This window comes from Zea mays, chromosome 2 (assembly GCF_902167145.1).
Source record: "Zea mays cultivar B73 chromosome 2, Zm-B73-REFERENCE-NAM-5.0, whole genome shotgun sequence".
NCBI classification, from domain to species: domain Eukaryota; kingdom Viridiplantae; phylum Streptophyta; class Magnoliopsida; order Poales; family Poaceae; genus Zea; species Zea mays.
In genome coordinates, this window is record NC_050097.1 from 152,226,812 (window position 1) to 152,242,289 (window position 15,478).

Here is a 15,478-nt window from a genome sequence, read left to right on the forward strand (position 1 = left end):
GATCGTGTAACACCCCAGGTGTTTATATTCCGCTCGACAACAAGTACGGATTTAAGCACGTAATATCAGTGGGTAAAACGGATGCGAAATTTTAATAATCTTCGCCTCTCGCGATTTTAATATCGCATTTGTGCCGTCTGTCGTGAGTGCGACATCGTTTTTATTTTCATCTATTCGGGCTCGTCCTAATTTTTTGTGATGTTTGGAACATATTTGTTCTGAAAATCGGGCGTGAGGTTAATAATTCAGATATGGTTTTGGCTAATTTTAGTCGAATACCATAGAACAAATTCTCGAAGACGAAATCTGTCTTATTCGGGCCGTCGTTTCTCGCCCCGATCCCAAACTTTGGATATAAATAACGGCGCAAACTCATCTGATTGCAAAGCATTCGCTAAATCAAAACCATGTCATCCTTACTGTCTATATCGTATGCATTGCTAAAAAAAATTAGAACCGAGCTGAGTATTCATAACTAATCTGTTTCCCTGTTCAGACTGCGGATAAAATTATCTGCTCTAAATTAAATCAAGCGCAGTCTGTACTTATTGACGGATATCTTTTGTTTTGCCCGGTTTACATTTCGCACCGATTTAATCAGAGAATTAAATTATCTTTGTGTTCTCGTGTAAAGAAAAATAAAAAAAATCAGCCGTAGCCTCATCCATTACGCGTCATCGTTCCTATCTTCTTCCTTCCCAGATTTTTCCGCCGCCGTTCCCTGTTGAATTCTCTGCCGTCGTCCTTAGCAACGGCAGATTTTTCCTGGCTCGCCGGTGCTTATCCCCGCACCCGCCCTCGCCGGATTTTTCTCAGCCGAGCTCGTCTTCTACGGCGCCGCCCCTGGGAGTCTTCAAATATCAGCCGTGCTTTGCTTCTTCTCCGTGGCCGGCGTCCTCTACCCCATCCATGGCCAGAGCTTCCTGTCCGACGCCCAGCCGAAGCCGCCCAGCCGAAGTCTCTTTCCTGGCCGCACGCCCAGCCCGCTCTCCTTCCTCTCAGTTCCGTGCTCTGCTCGGCCGGATTTCCATGGCGCGCGTCCAGCTTCTGGCGCCTTGCTCTCTCTCTATTTCTCCTGCCGTGAGCCCGGTGCCCAGCCCCAACTCCCTGCCGAGTGCTCTCTGCGCGCGTCTTGCTCCGACTAGATCCGGCCATGGAGCTCGCCTGCACGTGTCCTCCCTGCTCATGCCGCGGTGCTCCCAGCCGAGCGCCCTCTGCCATGGCCGCGTCCCTAGCTCAGACCTGGCTTGGCCTTCGCCCCAGCGTCGCGGCTTCATCCCCAAGTCCGGTGTCCAGCTGTGCTCGCGAGCCTCTCCCTCCGCGCGTCTGCTCTTCCGAGCTCGCCGCGACCTGCCGAAGCTCCCCTGGCGCGCCTAGCCATGGCCACCAAGCACCCCAACTCCTTCTCAGTTTTCCAGCGCCTGCTTCCCTGCTCGGATTCAGGGCCGCGCGCACGAATCCCTGCTCACCAGCGTGCTCTAGATTCAGCCATGGAGTGTTCCCTGCGTCTCCTCGCCGGATCTTTTTCCAGCTCGCGCAGGTCTGCTGCTCATCTCCCATGGTGGTTGGTCGCTGCTGCGCAGCTTCCTGGTGCCGCGACCCCCCCGCCGTGGATGTCCTCTACTGCGCCAAACTGCGCAGCGCCGTTGACGCCTGCCGATTGTTCGATGCTTTGCGCGGCTAGTCACGGTCATACACAGCAGTGCCTGCTCCTAGCTCCGCGCCCCAGTCCCTAGTGTCCGACCGTCGTCGTCACTGGTAGTACGCCGGCGCAGCGTTCCTGCACATCAACACCAACAAGTCGTCATGCCATCGTCTTCGTCGTATGGAGATCGTCATGCTGACATGTCAATGTCGTCAATCGCCATCCTCGTCTACACTAAAGATCCGAGAAGATTAGGCGCGGAGGGAAACAAATTAGTACGTGGCGGAAAAATTCTCGATGTGGAAGAAGAAGTGTGATTCGATGCGACACTCACCGTGTATTCAGGGGAAAAGTTAGAGCTGAAAGACATCGTCCATTTCATGATTTCAAGCCAGATTTAATTATGGTAAGCTAATTCGCCACTTCCAATAATTGGTTTAATGGATAGATTGCTAGGTACTTATATCACGACGATTATCCCACTTGTAGCTCGGGCACGTATTTATTTGACGCTTGTTGGAATACGGGGCTACATGTAGCGGGGTAATTGTGTCCACAATTGCGAAGTCGTCCAATCAGGTAGTTTAGAATGTTGACGTGCTTCTGTTTTTGTTTTAAGACTCAAATGTCTTAGACTAATGAATTTAGAATTATTAAGTTTTTGGTGTCGAACTTTAATTAAGGCAAGTAGAGCGTGAATATATATACTATTGTTTGGTGATATATGAAATACCTTTGAATAGGCTAGAGAAGTATAATTATTGCGCATAGTCGTATGTTAATAACTAGTATTTCCGTATAAAATTGAACAACGCCTCGCCGCTAGGTGTTTAATTCGCTATCGCGTAGCATTATTTAGGTTTATAATATTCTTGTCGATATGCATGCATGTGCATAATGCATTTCATTCAGGTACGTTAATTAATCACGTGATGCGGAAGACAAGTCAAGTCGACCCCAAGCGCGGACTACTCCGCATGGAGATGCTGATGAACGAACCTGCCTGATCAAGTGCTAGGATAAGGATGATCGTCAAGTGGTCGCCTAACAAACACTAACCTAGTGTTACTCAGGCAAGCCCCGGTGCATGCAACCCCTTTCCTTGTGTTTTTAAATACTTTTCGCACACTTTAAGTCTAGTGAAATGTGCATTAGGTTCATAGGAGTTGCTTGGAACCCTTTGATGCATTGCTTTCCTTGATATCCATACATTTATAGATACTTCTGTGAAGTATCAAAATATGATTTACAAAAATGCTTAGCATTGCTTAGATCTTGTGGATAGAGGTTGTCCTCAGTCTAACCCGGGAGAGTATGGCTTCTACCTGCAAGAATATTTTCATTTGGAGCAATAGTGGGATCTTACTGCAAAGTTCCCTGTGATGCTCTTTCATCCTAAGGAACAGACACAATCCTAAGGATGGAAATACTTAAATTGAGACTTGGGTTAGGAACAGGTGATGTTCTACCCAGGTTGGTTAAGGATTAATGCGTATGTAGGCGTGCTGACCGAGGACCCTTTAACTGGTCACATGCCTCGTCATGGGTAAGCCTTGCCTCGGGCAGACTAAGACCAGAATAAGATAACACGAAATGGGCGTGGAGCGGTGGCGAGAGTAGCGTGTACCCTCCGTGGCAAGAGGCTGGACGGTGGTGTATCTGTGCTCTCGGTTTGCGTGAACCTGATCTGGTCTTAAGAACCCCGGTGGCGGGTTGACATATGCAAGGGTTAAGTGCTACATATGTCGTGTGATTGGAGATCCTCAGCTGAGTATAATCGATTCGGATCGCCGTACCTTCGCGGTTATGAAGACTTGGTCACTTTTCTACAACCTAGAGTCAGGATGTGAACACTATGGATAAAAATGATGTTGTATTGATGAGATGGAAATTAGACTAGATGCAAATGGAGTCTATTAATACTTAATATGGCGTTAAAAGATTGAAAGTAAGGACTCACTTTAGTAAGCTACTTCTGCAAAAATATAAGTTGATTCTTGCTAAAGCCTCTCCTTGACTCCTATTTATCCAGCATACCCTTGAGAGTCTTTTCCTTAGTCGGGTAAGACTTGCTGAGTAATTCCATACTCAGGGTTTTATTCCCTGTTGTTTTTCAGGTTTTAACTTTGTGCTGTTGTTGATGGTGTTAAGTGCCGGTGGGCTCGGTCCTTCTTATAAGTCTAAGTACTTCTTCTATACTTCTTATTGAGGATGGTCACTTGAGCTAGCATATATTTCAAATTTATACTTTTGTAATCACTCCGATAAAATAATGTAAATTTTTTTATAACCTGTAAAATTTGGTAATAATATTTCCGCTGCAAAAATGTTGTGTGTGTGATTTGTGTTACTTAATCCCGCGGTTCTGGTTGTAAGTGGTTTATCCGATGTCCTCGGGGCAATCGGACGGATCCTGTTAAGTTATCTGGTGCACATGCATAGCCGTCTGAGGTCTTTGGGACAAGGACAGGTGCATGTGGGCCCAATAACTTGGGAGGTTCTGCCACAGCTGGTATCGGAGCAGGATTAAGTATATACGGTCACATACGTATTTTCAAAACAAAAGTTTTGGTTTTAGAAAACCTATTTTCAACTAAACACATTGTTTGGCTTTGAAAAACAGTTTTGAAAAACTATAATGCTAGCGACATCCTCTATTAAGCCCTAAATTAAGGACTATTAGGTGGCTTAGTTTAAAACACTAACCCACAATCGGGGTTATTGCATACATGTGTATTGTTATTTTTGAGGCCATTCAGTTTTGAATGGATCGACGCTCAAGGTAAGGTGAGATGTGAGAGCATGACCGAACAAACGTCGGTCTAGGGAAGTGCTTACTTGTGGCGCTTGATTATATACATGTTCCACATGTGTATATATGATGGCTGCGATGTGGAGTATTTACTTTTCCAGGAATTCAGTACCCCATGGATGTGTATGGGTATACAGACATGGGAATACTGAGAAGTGTAATGTACTTGTAACGACGCACCTACGCTCAGGTATGAAGGTAAGTTACCATAATGAGTTGCCCTATGGTTAAAGTGTGGCAACAGTGCCTATGCGTGGCTCGGCGCTTAATGATGAGCTGGCCTCCATATAGCAATATATGGAGTATAAACTGTGATAAACTGTCATGTGTGACTTGCATCATTGGGAAATGGGCTGTGATGGATTTTTCTGCAGGTACACTAACCTCGAAAACGTATGTGTAGTTGACGATTAGCAAAATACCGTGAGAGTCGTAAGAATGCCACCGATATAGAACGTTATTGCCACATTTGGTTGGCAAAATCAGTGAGGACGTGTAGGACGAGCATGCATCCTGATTGTTGCATCATGTTTGTCACCTATACACCCAAGATGCTTCTCTCATCTTTATTCCAGTAACCATTGATTGTAGATAATATGGTGTAATGCTGAATTATGAACTTCGATGAAATAGGTGTCCTCCATTCTTTAGGTAACCTATTCAGGTCTTATATGGTGTTTGCTCTCGTGCTTGATGTGCTGATAGAAGGTTGGTAGTTTGGTTGCTTAAACCCAAAATTAGGCCATGTTCTTATTTAGTGAACCATGACCCCAGAGTTGAATTCTCCGTTATCACTCCATGACTAAACACATGCAAATAAATGCGTAGATAATTTCTTTGTTGGACATAAATTGTGCCTAGGCTTAAACAAGAATCTCGAGTCATGCTTCCTTCTAAAACCATTCCCTTGTTTATTGGTGCAAGCTGATGTACCTTAACCAATTCGCCTGTTCGTAAGGATCGCCATGTTGAATTATCAACCCAACCTAGGAAAAGTATGTCCGACCATTTTCTTGAATTTGATGCCTTTGGTTTCCCCATACCTATCGAAGGCATACCAACTTAATCTTATGATTGTTTCCCCTCTGTATCTAATCAGATACTAATCCTTGACCCTTGTACTCTCTGCGATGGGCATAGAGATATGCTTGGGGCTGAACTTACAGTCTCCCATCGTACTCCCTCACCACACAGTTTAGGTTATGGCCATGCCTTGTTCATTTCATCGGGCCATAATATATTTGGCTCTCTACTTGTAACCATCTTTACTGGTGGAGTATCTCTTTGTATATTGTCACCCTTGCCCAATCCATTGGTGTCACGTGAGATTTCTTATTGGTTACGTCTGGCAATGGTGTTATGACTAAAATCGGTGGTACCGCGCTGAAACCGAGGGCCACCTGTGGGTGCACACACATGGCTGCGCTACTTGGCACGCGCTAGTATCACAGTTAGTAGTCATAATCCATTATAAGACTATATTGATATGTTAACTCCACGAATTGTTCTTACCACGTGAGATTCATTATTGGTGTCACGATTAAGAACTTATGGTACCGCCGCGAAACTGAGAGCCCCTTGTGAATGTACACACAAGATTATGCTGCTTGGCGCATGCCGGTACTGAAGTCTCTGGTCATGATCCATTATGGGATTGCGCTGATGTGTTATCTTCCGTCGACCTTCCCTTGAAACGATTTCGGTGTTGTTTGTCGAAGTGACCAAGCAACATCTATCATCTTTGTTGGATCAAAAGGGCATACCACTTTCATGTGTGGTCTCTTTTCTTTTGATCTTGCTAGTGACTACTTATAGAAGTTCCCTTTGCATCCTTTGTGTAAAGGCGAAGCCTTGGAGCTTTTTAGTGTTGGAAAACAACTGATTAGCTCTCAAAATAGAGATTTGGCTTTCCCTGCTGCTGAGATGCAGGAGTTTGTTCATTCGCTCTCTTATTTAATCCATGTATTTCCGAACCAAGTCAGTTCATCTCGCCTGAAGAAAGGGACGAACAACATGACCAAATGAATTTTTACCCAAATACATAATCTCTTGTTAATATGAGTGAGCTCTCGACCGTTGGCTTACCGATGGTACTGAGGGGACTTGCTCAATGTCAAAAGTAGTTCAACAAGTTGGTTTTACTAACTTGTAACTGCATTTTGAACAAAGGTTGAGTTTAGAGATCGTTTTTTCGAGTTATCTAAACTCACTTTGGTTCAAACCATTCTAAGAAAGTACTTGCACAGATCAAGTTAAGTCGACTAATAACCACCTAATTATTGCTCTAGTCATGCCTCGATCGCATTACGTGTGTTTTCCCAGCATAGGTGATCAAGTCGAGCCATGATTAGTACTGGGTAAAATGGACCAGTTATAAAGTCCGCATCTACAGATCCCTCCGCTGGTGATTTTCTCGGATCTATATCACCTTCTGGGACTTAGATTTTCTAGCCTAACAAGGGTCAATTGTGATGTTATTCGACATCCACACCCGTCCCCTGTGCTATGAATTTCCTGTAACCACTTGTTGGTAAATCTCTTTCTGTGTGTTTTACCCAAGAGGTTGCATCTGGTTCTGTTTGGGTAAAGTCGTATATCTACCGCTCGCTCAAAAGACTCAGATAGTACAGTGTCATCAGAAAAAGCAAACTGCACACATGAAACCTTTATGTGTTCCTCTGGCAGATATCGTCTCTATTGGTGGGCATTTCTAAATTAGCCTAAGGCGATACTTGTTATGTCCACTAGAGAAACCACATTCTGAGACACTCGCCTTTGTTTGGACTGCCTTGTGATTACCGCTGATATGGACCTGGGTTACATACTTCTCTACCCTTAGAAGTCTTTCGCTCCGAATCTCGGGACGAGATTCTTTTAAGGGAGGAGGGCTGTAACACCCTAGATGTTTATATTCCGCTCGACAACAAGTACGGATTTAAGCACGTAATATCAGTGGGTAAAACGGATGCGAAATTTTAATAATCTTCGCCTCTCGCGATTTTAATATCGCATTTGTGCCGTCTGTCGTGAGTGCGACATCGTTTTTATTTTCATCTATTCGGGCTCGTCCTAATTTTTTGTGATGTTCGGAACATATTTGTTTTGAAAATCGGGCGTGAGGTTAATAATTTAGATATGGTTTTGGCTAATTTTAGTCGAATCCCATAGAACAAATTCTCGAAGACGAAATCTGTCTTATTCGGGCCGTCGTTTCTCGCCCCGATCCCAAACTTTGGATATAAATAACGACGCAAACTCATCTGATTGCAAAGCATTCGCTAAATCAAAACCATGTCATCCTTACTGTCTATATCTTATGCATTGCTAAAAAAAAATTAGAACCGAGCTGAGTATTCATAACTAATCTGTTTCCCTGTTCAGACTGCGGATAAAATTATCTGCTCTAAATTAAATCAAGCGCAGTCTGTACTTATTGACGGATATCTTTTGTTTTGCCCGGTTTACATTTCGCACCGATTTAATCAGAGAATTAAATTATCTTTGTGTTCTCGTGTAAAGAAAAATAAAAAAAATCAGCCGTAGCCTCATCCATTACGCGTCATCGTTCCTATCTTCTTCCTTCCCAGATTTTTCCGCCGCCGTTCCCTGTTGAATTCTCTGCCGTCGTCCTTAGCAACGGCAGATTTTTCCTGGCTCGCCGGTGCTTATCCCCGCAGCCGCCCTCGCCGGATTTTTCTCAGCCGAGCTCGTCTTCTACGGCGCCGCCCCTGGGAGTCTTCAAATATCAGCCGTGCTTTGCTTCTTCTCCGTGGCCGGCGTCCTCTACCCCATCCATGGCCAGAGCTTCCTGTCCGACGCCCAGCCGAAGCCGCCCAGCCGAAGTCTCTTTCCTGGCCGCACGCCCAGCCCGCTCTCCTTCCTCTCAGTTCCGTGCTCTGCTCGGCCGGATTTCCATGGCGCGCGTCCAGCTTCTGGCGCCTTGCTCTCTCTCTATTTCTCCTGCCGTGAGCCCGGTGCCCAGCCCCAACTCCCTGCCGAGTGCTCTCTGCGCGCGTCTTGCTCCGACTAGATCCGGCCATGGAGCTCGCCTGCACGTGTCCTCCCTGCTCATGCCGCGGTGCTCCCAGCCGAGCGCCCTCTGCCATGGCCGCGTCCCTAGCTCGGACCTAGCTTGGCCTTCGCCCCAGCGTCGCGGCTTCATCCCCAAGTCCGGTGTCCAGCTGTGCTCGCGAGCCTCTCCCTCCGCGTGTCTGCTCTTCCGAGCTCGCCGCGACCTGCCGAAGCTCCCCTGGCGCGCCCAGCCATGGCCACCGAGCACCCCAACTCCTTCTCAGTTTTCCAGCGCCTGCTTCCCTGCTCGGATTCAGGGCCGCGCGCACGAATCCCTGCTCACCAGCGTGCTCTAGATTCAGCCATGGAGTGTTCCCTGCGTCTCCTCGCCGGATCTTTTTCCAGCTCGTGCAGGTCTGCTGCTCATCTCCCATGGTGGTTGGTCGCTGCTGCGCAGCTTCCTGGTGCCGCGACCCCCCCGCCGTGGATCTCCTCTATTGCGCCGAACTGCGCAGCGCCGTTGACGCCTGCCGATTGTTCGATACTTTGCGCGGCTAGTCGCGGTCATACACAGCAGTGCCTGCTCCCAGCTCCGCGCCCCAGTCCCTAGTGTCCGACTGTCGTCGTCACTGGTAGTACGCCGGCGCAGCGTTCCTGCACATCAACACCAACAAGTCGTCATGCCATCGTCTTCGTCGTATGGAGATCGTCGTGCTGACATGTCAATGCCGTCAATCGCCATCCTCGTCTACACTAAAGATCTGAGAAGATTAGGCGCGGAGGGAAACAAATTAGTACGTGGCAGAAAAATTCTCGATGTGGAAGAAGTGTGATTCGATGCGACACTCACCGTGTATTCAGGGGAAAAGTTAGAGCTGAAAGACATCGTCCATTTCATGATTTCAAGCCGGATTTAATTATGGTAAGCTAATTCGCCACTTCCAATAATTGGTTTAATGGATAGATTGCTAGGTACTTATATCACGACAATTATCCCACTTGTAGCTCGGGCACGTATTTATTTGACGCCTGTTGGAATACGGGGCTACATGTAGCGGGGTAATTGTGTCCACAATTGCGAAGTCGTCCAATCAGGTAGTTTAGAATGTTGACGTGCTTCTGTTTTTGTTTTAAGACTCAAATGTCTTAGACTAATGAATTTAGAATTATTAAGTTTTTGGTGTCGAACTTTAATTAAGGCAAGTAGAGCGTGAATATATATACTATTGTTTGGTGATATATGAAATACCTTTGAATAGGCTAGAGAAGTATAATTATTGCGCATAGTCGTATGTTAATAACTAGTATTTCCGTATAAAATTGAACAACGCCTCGCCGCTAGATGTTTAACTCGCTATCGCGTAGCATTATTTAGGTTTATAATATTCTTGTCGATATGCATGCATGTGCATAATGCATTTCATTCAGGTACGTTAATTAATCATGTGATGCGGAAGACAAGCCAAGTCGACCCCAAGCGCGGACTACTCCGCATGGAGATGCTGATGAACGAACCTGCTTGATCAAGTGCTAGGATAAGGATGATCGTCAAGTGGTCGCCTAACAAACACTAACCTAGTGTTACTCAGGCAAGCCCCGGTGCATGCAACCCCTTTCCTTGTGTTTTTAAATACTTTTCGCACACTTTAAGTCTAGTGAAATGTGCATTAGGTTCATAGGAGTTGCTTGGAACCCTTTGATGCATTGCTTTCCTTGATATCCATACCTTTATAGATACTTCTATGAAGTATCAAAATATGATTTACAAAAATGCTTAGCCTTGCTTAGATCTTGTGGATAGAGGTTGTCCTCAGTCTAACCCGGGAGAGGATGGCTTCTACCTGCAAGAATATTTTCATTTGGAGCAATAGTGGGATCTTACTGCAAAGTTCCCTGTGATGCTCTTTCATCCTAAGGAACAGACACAATCCTAAGGATGGAAATACTTAAATTGAGACTTGGGTTAGGAACAGGTGATGTTCTACCCAGGTTGGTTAAGGATTAATGCGTATGTAGGCGTGCTGACCGAGGACCCTTTAACTGGTCACATGCCTCGTCATGGGTAAGCCTTGCCTCAGGCAGACTAAGACCAGAATAAGATAACACGAAATGGGCGTGGAGCGGTGGCGAGAGTAGCGTGTACCCTCCGTGGCAAGAGGCTGGACGGTGGTGTATCTGTGCTCTCGGTTTGCGTGAACCTGATCTGGTCTTAAGAACCCCGGTGGCGGGTTGACATATGCAAGGGTTAAGTGCTACATATGTCGTGTGATTGGAGATCCTCAGCTGAGTATAATCGATTCGGATCGCCGTACCTTCGCGGTTATGAAGACTTGGTCACTTTTCTACAACCTAGAGTCAGGATGTGAACACTATGGATAAAAATGATGTTGTATTGATGAGATGGAAATTAGACTAGATGCAAATGGAGTCTATTAATACTTAATATGGCGTTAAAAGATTGAAAGTAAGGACTCACTTTAGTAAGCTACTTCTGCAAAAATATAAGTTGATTCTTGCTAAAGCATCTCCTTGACTCCTATTTATCCAGCATACCCTTGAGAGTCTTTTCCTTAGTCGGGTAAGACTTGCTGAGTAATTCCATACTCAGGGTTTTATTCCCTGTTGTTTTTCAGGTTTTAACTTTGTGCTGTTGTTGATGGTGTTAAGTGCCGGTGGGCTCGGCCTTCTTATAAGTCTAAGTACTTCTTCTATACTTCTTATTGAGGATGGTCACTTGAGCTAGCATATATTTCAAATTTATACTTTTGTAATCACCTCGATAAAATAATGTAAATTTTTTTATAACCTGTAAAATTTGGTAATAATATTTCCGCTGCAAAAATGTTGTGTGTGTGATTTGTGTTACTTAATCCCGCGGTTCTGGTTGTAAGTGGTTTATCCGATGTCCTCGGGGCAATCGGACGGATCCTGTTAAGTTATCTGGTGCACATGCATAGCCGTCTGAGGTCTTTGGGACAAGGACAGGTGCATGTGGGCCCAATAACTTGGGAGGTTCTGCCACAGATCGGGATGTCGGTACCTCGGTTCCTACCGTTGAAGAAATGCCAGTGACTGACTTTGCTGATGCTGATCCCAATGGGTGTACCCAACCCGCTGCTGATCCCAATGTGGGTGCTCCATCTGTTGCTGATCCCAATGGGGGTGCTGCTTGTGTTGCCAACGTGGATGACGAGGAGGAAGAAAATGAAATTCCTTTGACTCGGAAAAACAGTCGGCAGTTCATCGCCAGCGGTGAAAGTAGTGGAGTTCCATCTCCTGCTTTGTCTGCCCTCATTGGTCTGCAAGAACTGTCCCTGGCCAACTTTGATCAGACTCTTGAGGATATGGTCCCAGAGGACTTGTTATCAGAGCCAGTGGATGATGGTGTAATGGAGGTTTGCGCTGACGTGCCTGATGCTGGGTTGAGGTCATCCCGTGCCTCGTCGACCTTAGAGCGCGATCTCGAGGGTCGGGAGACTGACTTGGATCGTCCTGGTCCTATGGAAGTAGCTGAGGGCCCGTCAACCTTAGAGGTGGCTACTGCAGAGAACTTGGACCCCAAGGATAGTGCTGACACATGCCCAGCCCCCGAGGATGTCGCCGGGGATGACTTGGCTCGGGTGGGGAGTGTAGGCCACTGCCCAGCCCCCGAGGGTGCTGCCGGGGATGATCCGGCTCAAGTGGGCAGTGCAAACTATGACCCAGCCCCCGAGGGTGCCCGAGCGGGGTCTCCCTCCTGTACTTCCATGGACGTTCATGCGGGATCTCCTCCACACTCTGGCTGTATGGTGGTAGCCCAAACCTTGGACCAGGGAGTCGCTTTAGAGGGCAGCGTCCCCGCTGACCGAGTGTTGAGCTCTGTTGATGGTACCGAGCTGGTTTCTGCTGGTTTGTTGCAAGCTGCTTCGGGCGGTGGCCTTACACCTGGTTATCAATTGATCTCTCCTGATTTGGGGATCCCTTCGTTCTTTTCCAACCTCCAGGTACGGTGATGCATTTTGGCTTGATTTTCACATTGCATGAATTGCTGTCATTACACTCATCTGTTCTCTTCATCAGGCTTTGGTGGATGGGATGGCTAGCCAGCTGAGGCTACATGGTGCTTCTGTCCCAGAAGTAGCTTCGTCTCTTGCATGTTGGAATCCAGTGTCACTTCAACGTCGCGTCTCTGAATTGGAGGCAACCAACGCTGGTTAGTGCTTTTTTGCTTCTCTTTGCCTTCACTGTGGACTGCTTTATATTCTGACCGCTTTTTGTTTGATTATCTCCTGCCAGGAATAACTCAGCAGATTTCAACTCTTGAAGAAAAGCATTCCCGAGATCAGGCTGAATTGGTCCAGCGGTGTACCGATTTTGAGGAAAAGTACTCTCAGAGCCAAACTGAACTGGGTCAGGTCTCCGCTGCCTTGGACGACGCCAATGCACTGAGTTCTTCTCTTCATGCTCAGCTCAATTCTGAGAAGGTGATTTACAAAACTGTGCTTTGCCTTGTTGTGTTCCTATTACTTGCTCGGTTTTTGAGGGGGGTGACTTTTGCTTGCAGGAAGAAAAACGTATCCTTGCTGCTTCTCGTGACAGTCTTGACAGATTGTATCGTGATTCTAGTAACTCGTTGACCATCTTGGAGAGGAGTCACCGCTTTACTATGGAAGAATTGGACAATCAACGCTGTAAGCTGCAGGAATCCGCGGATGAAGTGACCCGTCTCAAGCAGCTGATATCAGCGAAGGACGCTACCATCAAAGAACTCCGAGCTTCCAAGAAATCCATTGTCCAGGAGTTAGAAACTGCTCGACTGGCTGCCAAGGTTGCCGAAGAAACTTCTGTTACTCTCAGAGCCCAGCGCGACAGAGCCATGGACAAGGCTATTCGGGCGGGGCGAATCTTGATGAGGAGACCCGGCGTGGTTGTTCCTGAAGATATAAAGGCTGATGTGAACGCTGCCCCTAATTCCTCGAGTCGTCCTTCCTCGTCGATCGCTCCTGAGAAAAATATCACCAAGTAGAGAAACATTTTGCGTGCTCTGAGCGCGCGGTTAGCATGGTCAGACATTTAGAGGACGTCATTTCAGTACTTAAACGACATTGTTATTCCCGTATTGTTTCAGAATTCATCAGTTTGTGAATTTGCAGTAGTAAAACAAAGCGCGATGGTTGTGAAATTCGTTTGCGGGATATAGAAGTCATCCTTATATGAGTAATTGTAATCTCGTCGGATCGCCTTAAGTCGCTGCTGACTTAAGTCGCTTGCTTTTGTTAATAGGGCGTAGTGGTCACCCTAAATTGTGTAGTCGTGAGCATGTTGCACCGACTTAAGTCGCCACTGACTTTAGCTGATTGCTCCGTTAGTAGGGCATAGTGGTCACCCCGAGTTAAGTAAGTGTGAGCCTGTCGCACCGCCTTAAGTCGTTGCCGACTTAAGCCGATTGCTCCGTTCGTAGGGCATAGAGGTCACCCCGAGTTAAGTAAGCGTGAGCATGTCGCACCGCCTTAAGTCGTTTCCGACTTAAGCCGATTGCTCCGTTAGCAGGGCATAGTGGTCACCCCGAGTTAAGTAAGCGTGAGCATGTCGCACCGCCTTAAGTCGTTGCCGACTTAAGTCGATTGCTCCGTTAGCAGGGCATAGTGGTCACCCCGAGTTAAGTAAGCGTGAGCATGTCGCACCGCCTTAAATCGTTGCTGACTTAAGTCGATTGCTCCGTTAGCAGGGCATAGTGGCCACCCCGAGTTAAGTAAGCGTGAGCATGTCGCACCGCCTTAAGTCGTTGCCGACTTAAGTCGATTGCTCCGTTAGCAGGGCATAGTGGTCACCCCGAGTTAAGTAAGAATGCAAGTCAGTCGTGGACAAATTGAGTATCTTTGAAACCCCTTTTTTTATTGATGACATATTTCCACTTTACAGAATACATCGTCGTCCCGATAGCTTTTTGAGATACAGCTAGGGATAAAACTTCCTGAGGTGTTCTATGTTCCAGGAGTTCCCGACTTCTGTGCAATCCATCTAAGTGAGGCGATATGATCCGGGCCGAGTGACTTCTGCTACTATGAAGGGTCCTTCCCATAAAGGCGATAACTTGTGCCGTCCCTCCCCCGTTAGAATTCGACGGAGGACGAGATCTCCTACTGAGAAGGATCGCTGTCGCACAGCCTTGTCGTGATAGCGTCTTAGAGTCTGCTGGTACCGTGCTGATTGGATTACCGCATTCAGCCGTTCTTCTTCAAGTACATCAATGTCCTCCAGCCTGGTGGCCTCGACTTCTGCTATGTTTTCGAAGATCAACCTTGGCGCCCCGAACTTGAGATCAGCGGGCAGCACTGCCTCCGAACCATAGACCATGAAGAAAGGAGTATTTCCATGCAGAGCTCGGCTAGGTTGGGTTCTTAGGCTCCAAACGACGTAGGGCAACTCCCTTATCCACTTTCCTGCGAATTTTTCATTCTTATCGAAAACCTTTTTCCTGAGTGCCTCTAGTATCATCCCGTTAGCTCGCTCAACCTGCCCGTTGGCTCTTGGGTGTGCTACAGATGCATACTTGATCTGAATGCTCTTTTGCTCGTAGAAGTCGAAGAACTCTAAACTTGTGAAGTTGGATCCTAAGTCGGTTATGATGCTGTTTGGTATCCCGAATCTGAATATTATGTCTTGTATGAATTCCACGGCCTTAGCAGAGGTTAAAGAAGCAATGGGCTTGAACTCTATCCATTTAGTGAATTTGTCAATTGCTACCAATACATGAGTGTATCCTCCTTGAGCTTTCTTGAAAGGTCCAATCATATCCAGTCCCCAGCATGCGAAAGGCCAAGTTACTGGTATGGTCTGCAATTGCTGTGCTGGCAGATGTTGTTGCTTTGACAAGTATTGGCAAGCTTCGCACCTCTGAACTAACTCTGCTGCATCATTCTTTGCTGTTGGCCAATAGAATCCTGACCTGAAGACCTTCCCGACTAGTGTTCTGGAGGCTGCATGTATTCCACATTGCCCAGCATGGACCTCCTCCAGAAGTTGCTTCC

The 15,478-nt window shown here is 46.7% G+C and overlaps 1 protein-coding gene and 1 pseudogene across 1 annotated transcript; both read left to right on the forward strand.

Annotated features, from left to right (window-relative positions):
* The first annotated feature begins 654 nt into the window (after nucleotides 1-654).
* On the forward strand, nucleotides 655-2,053 carry LOC100194023 (uncharacterized). Its single transcript, NM_001139086.2, has one exon. It carries the CDS (start codon nucleotides 1,154-1,156, stop codon nucleotides 1,682-1,684), a length of 531 nt encoding a protein of 176 aa, NP_001132558.1. The 5' UTR covers nucleotides 655-1,153; the 3' UTR covers nucleotides 1,685-2,053.
* Nucleotides 2,054-7,158: 5,105 nt separating this feature from the next.
* On the forward strand, nucleotides 7,159-10,077 carry LOC109944028 (uncharacterized; annotated as a pseudogene).
* Nucleotides 10,078-15,478: the final 5,401 nt, after the last annotated feature.